This window comes from Nicotiana tabacum, chromosome 23, assembly GCF_000715075.1.
Source record: "Nicotiana tabacum cultivar K326 chromosome 23, ASM71507v2, whole genome shotgun sequence".
Classification (NCBI taxonomy): Eukaryota; Viridiplantae; Streptophyta; class Magnoliopsida; order Solanales; family Solanaceae; genus Nicotiana; species Nicotiana tabacum.
In genome coordinates this window covers 8,734,388-8,740,114 of record NC_134102.1, presented here as the reverse complement: position 1 = coordinate 8,740,114, position 5,727 = coordinate 8,734,388, and the positions used below count along the sequence as shown (strand labels likewise).

Below are 5,727 nucleotides of genomic sequence, written 5' to 3'. Positions count from 1 at the left end.
TGCCCATTTGAAGAGGTATTGTAATCAATTGAGGGGAGCAGGAGGCAAAGAAGAATTACTCATGGCTTATTTTGGGGAAAGTTTAACATGAATTGCTTCAGAATGGTTCATAGATCAAAACATCTCTCACTGACATGTTTGGGATGACATGGCTCAAGATTTTGTCCAACAGTTTCACTACAATATTGATATAGTGGCAGATCGTTCCTCTCTCGTCAACATAAAGAAGAAACCAACAGAAAACTTCAGAGAATATGCAATCAAGTGGAGAGAGAAGGCTGCTAGGGTCAAACCACCAATGAAAGAGGCAGAAATGATTGACTATTTTCTCCAAACTCTGGATCCTGATTACCTCTCTTACATGTTGTCCGCCATTGGTAAACCCTTCATTGAGGCAATTAAGATTGGTGAAATAGTTGAGAATGTCATGAAGTCAGGAAAAATTGTGAGTCAGGCAGCTCTTAAGGCAACCACACAAGCAATTCAAAGCGGGTCAGGCAGTTTTGGAAATCGAAAAAAGAAAGAGGAAGGATCCATGATGGCATCTGGGTTCGGGGGAGTTCAAAGAGGAATAGTTCCTTCTTATGTGCAATTCCAACAAGGACAATCCAATTCTCATCAACATTACTATCCACCTCAGGGTCCCCGATACTCCATTCCCCCACAACAATACACAGTGTTTAATGCTCAAGCTTATGTTAGACCTCCCAATCACCAACAATGGCGGGCACCGATTCCACAAGGCTCCTATCAAATCTGGCCGAATTTTCAGGCGCCATATAATCCTCGTCCCCAACAGGAGTATGTGAGAGAACAGGAGACAAAGAAAGAGTTCACCCCAATTGGAGAATCATATACAAGCCAATTTTGAAAATTGATGCAGTTGCGGTTGATTGAACTTATCATGCCGCGTTATGTGAATCCAAATTCGAAAGGTTTTGACTCAAATGCAAAATGTGAGTATCACTCTAACACCCAAGGTCATAGTACTAAAAATTATTGGACGTTAAATAAAGCCATTGAAGATTTGATTGAAGGAAAGGCAATTGTGGTGACAAACAATAAGGATACTCCTAATATCACAAACAATCCACTCCCAACTCATAATAATACATATTTTATTGGGATGATTTGTGATTATCGGGATTATAAGCAGTCTGGCAAGACAGAGATGGTTGTCGAAACCATAGGGAAAGAACCAAAAGTGATAGTAAGCCCACCGCAATTGGCACCGTTGATTGTGAAAGGTGCGAGTTCTAGCTTGAACTTGGCAGGTTTGGGAAAATCGATTCTCTATGTCCCTGGAAGCACAAAAAGAGTTGACGTTCAATTAGGTGGGCCCAAACTTTACATCCTTTGGGGCATTCAAAAGATTGTTCCGAATAATGATTTGAGAAATATAACAGAGCCTGTCATGATCCGACCTGTTGTACAACTCCTAGTGACAAACACGAAAGATATTCCCATGAATTATAACAAGACTGTCATGATATATAGAGGAAAAGAGATAGTTGAAGAAACAGATGAAATAAGGGGCTTGACCCGCTCTGGAAGGTGCTACTCGCCAGAGGAATTGAGAAAAGCTAAGCAAGCCATGGAAAGTCACTTGCTAGTGAAAGAACTAGTTGCAGAAAAAGAAGCGGAGGAATTCCTTAAGAAGATGAAAATGCAAGATTACCCAATCATTGACCAACTAAGGAAAACCCCTGCTCAGATATTTTTGTTATCTCTTCTTTTGCACTCGGAAGAGCATCACCGTGTGTTGATCAAAACTCTGAACGAGGCATATGTCTCAGAAAAGACAACGGTGAATCAGCTAGAAAAAATGGCTGAAAGATTCTTTGAAGTAAATAGAATTACTTTCAGCGATGATGATTTGCCTGAGGAAGGAGCTGGGCACAATAGAGCTTTGCATCTTACGGTCAAATGTGAAGGGCACTACGTAAAATGAGTCATGATTGATGGAGGCTCAATTGTAGATGTATGTCCTCTTTCTGCTCTACAACAGCTGAACATTGACACTAACAGAATTCGAACTAGTAATGTCAGCATCAGAGCTTTTGATGGTTCAAAAAGGGACACTATTGGGGAAATCGAACTCACCATGACAATCGGCCCGGTTGATTTCAACATTGTCTTTCAAGTGTTAGATATGGAAACTTCCTATAATTTTCTTCTGGGAAGGCCGTGGATCCATATGGCCAGAGCTGTACCATCCACCCTACATCAAATGGTCAAATTCGAGTATGACATGCAAGAAATTATTGTTCATGGGGAGGATGACTCATCCGTCTATAAAGACCCATCCCTTCCATGTATCGAGGCCAAGGAAGGGTGTGAATCCATCATATATCAATCTTTTGAGGTGATTGAGGTTGACCAAGTGAAAGAAGGAAAACCAATTCTGCATCCCCGTCTTTCGGCCACATCCATGATGGTAGATGCGCTAATTGTAAGGAATGGCTATGAACCAGGAAAAGTATTAGGATCCTCTCTGTAGGGAATTGTGAACCCTATTGCTCCTTTTTCGAAGAAAGATACCTTTGGCTTGGGTTTTAAACCAACATCAACTGACATAGACAGAGCCAAGGCCCACAAAAAGAATGGTTGTGATTTGTCCAAACCAATCCCTCACATTAGCTACTTTTTTGTCAAGCCACAATTTGAAGAAGTCCAAAATCCCTATTCTCAGGATGACATTGATGAAGTTTGTCAGGGTCACAAGGAGATATTCTATGAGATCAATATGGTTCAAGTTGGTGAGGGCCCTAGCCGTGCAAGTGTTCAGTTGATTGGTCCAGATACCTCGCTCAACAACTGGGAAGCAACTCACCTTCCCATTAGGAAGGAGTCTTGGTAGTTTGTTTTGTTGCTTTTTCTGTATTTGGATTATTTTAAGGGTTGCAATCCAGATATTTTAGTTTAATTGCTTTGTTTTGATGTTAACCCTTCTATCCTTTCAAATTCAATGAAATGAAGTTCCAGTTTTGTAGTAAAATTCTGTCTTTTCCTTTCCCTATTTTTTGTTAATTTCTTATCATTTTCAGTTTTGTTAACGCTGGCTTTAAAAACATGACATGCATGCAGAATTCATACCCAGATCTTAAAAAGTTGTCTAATCTCGAAATAATAAATCAAGAAGTTGAGTATGATGAAGATGAGGCTTTTAAGGAAATAAAAAGGGAATTGGATCAATTTAATAATAAGCCTAAGCCTAATTTAAATGAAACTGAGGCACTTAATTTGGGAAGTCCTGAAGAAACCAGAGAAACAAAGATAAGCATTTATACTGAACAAAAGACTAGAGATGACATAATTCAAGTTTTGTTCGAGTACAGAGATGTATTTGCTTGGTCGTATGATGACATGCCGGGTTTGAGTGGCGATTTAGTGGTTCATAAGCTTCTCACATATCCTAATTTTCCACCAATCCAACAAAAACAAAGGAAGTTTAAGACATTCATGAGTGATAAGATTAAAGAAGAAATCACCAAGCAACTAAGTGCAACTGTGATCAGGGTAGTCCGATATACTACATGGTTATCAAATGTTGTGTCGGTTCCAAAGAAGGATGGGAAAATTAGAGTTTGTGTTGACTATAGGGATTTAAACAATGCAAGTCCAAAGGACAACTTTCCCTTACCCAACATTTATATCCTTGTTGACAATTGTGCTAAACATGAGATCCAATATTTTGTGGATTGTTATGCCGGGTATCACCAAATTCTGATGGATGAAGAAGATGCGGAAAAGACCGCCTTCACCACTCCATGGGGAACGTATTGTTATAGAGTCATGCCATTTGGTTTGAAGAACGCAGGGGAAACTTACATGAGAGCCATGACTACCATATTCCATGACATGATGCACAAAGAGATTGAAGTGTATGTTGATGATGTGATCATTAAGCCCAGAACACAAGATGACCATGTGCAAGACTTGAAAAAGTTCTTTGAAAGGCTACGAAGATAAAATCTCAAACTCAATCCAGCCAAATGCACATTTGGAGTTCCTTCTGGGAAGCTTTTGGGTTTTATAGTTAGTTGAAAAGGCATTGAGTTAGATCCCTCCAAGATAAAGACCATTCGAGAGTTTCCTCCCCCGAAGAACAAAATAGAAGTCATGAGTTACTCGGGAGACTGAACTACATCAGCAGGTTCATCGTGCAACTTACAACCACATGTGAGCCCATTTTCAAGTTGTTGAAAAAGAACGCCACTATCAAGTGGACAGATGAGTTCCAAGAAGATTTTGATAAGATCAAGGAATATTTGTCAAATCCCCCTATTTTGGTCTCGCCCGAACCTGGTAGGCCTCTGTTTTTATATCTGTCAGTAATGGATAGTTCCTTTGGTTGTGTTCTGGGTCAACATGATGCCACAGGAAAAAATGAACAAGCAATATATTATTTGAGCAAAAAAGTTCACCACTTATGAGGCCAAATACACTCTTCTGGAAAAAACATGTTGCGCCTTAACCTGGGTCGCCCAGAAGCTTAGGCATTATCTTTTGGCCTATACAACTTACCTCATATCTCGAATGGATCCCCTGAAGTACATCTTTCAAAAGCCGATTCCAACTGGCAGATTGGCAAAGTGGCAAATCTTGCTCACAAAGTTTGATATTGTTTATTGTCACGACCCCAAATTTCCCTCTGTAGGATGTCGTGATGGCACCTAATCGCTAAGACTAGGTAAGCCTATCAATGCGGAATAATAATAGAAATATGAAATAAATAAATTTGCAAACTCACATAATTATAACTCCCTAAAACCCGGTAGAAATAAATCACAAGCTTCTAAGAATTTATCCTCAATGTATCTATATATCAGGGTCTAAAGAAAAATAAGGAAGCAACATAACAATGATAGAAGGGGACTCTGGAGTCTGCGAACGCTGGCAGATATACCTCGAAGTCTCCGTACACAGGTAGCTCATTGATATCTGGGCTGGTAAGATGTATCTGGATCTGCACAAAAAGATGTGCAGAAGCGTAGTATGAGTACACCATAGCGGTACCTATTAAGTACCAAGCCTAACCTCGGTAGAGTAGTGACGAGGTCAGGTCAGGCCCTACTGGAAAATAATAATGGCATGGTAAAATATTTAACAATATAATAAAAATAAAATGACAATGGAAAGTAATCACGTAGTATGTCACCATTTAATTACACAAAATAATGGCAAATAATATCTCGTGGAATCAAAACAGAATTCCTTTCAACTTTAAGAAAATCACAACAAATAATCAAAGGCAACTGCGGCCATAAATCAATATCAACAAGGGCACGTCCGAGGTACCGCCTCGTAGTCCCAAATCATAAATAAATTCACAATATCTCATTTTCTTATCTCACTGCGAGAGCCTTCATAATTTATTTTAAAGAAAATATTTTTTTTTCCGAAATAGCATCCCGCGTTTTAGCTATCCTTATCACACCGCATGACTTCTAGTAGTTTTCCCTACTAGTCATGCGTATCAAGCCACCCTTATCTCACCCCATGCGTTTCACATCAAACCTTATACCACCGCATGCGTATCAGTATCACAATTTGTACCTCAACTGCGAAATATTTCAATTTGTCAAAATAAATCAACAACAATATTTTTTCATAATAAAGAGCTCACGGCTCATGCCAAAATAATTCAACAATAATATTTTTCCACAATAAAGAGCTCACGGCTCCATCACAATGAGTACGAAAATCTCACCAAAAATATTCGGG

General features: G+C 39.3%; 1 protein-coding gene across 1 annotated transcript; it reads left to right on the top strand.

Moving 5' to 3' along the window:
* The first annotated feature begins 298 nt into the window (after positions 1-298).
* LOC142177029 (uncharacterized) lies at positions 299-2,860 on the top strand. Its single transcript, XM_075245488.1, has 4 exons — positions 299-697; positions 884-1,921; positions 2,009-2,209; positions 2,501-2,860. The coding sequence occupies exons 1-4, from the start codon at positions 299-301 to the stop codon at positions 2,858-2,860; spliced, it is 1,998 nt and encodes a 665-aa protein (XP_075101589.1).
* The last annotated feature ends 2,867 nt before the right edge of the window (positions 2,861-5,727 follow it).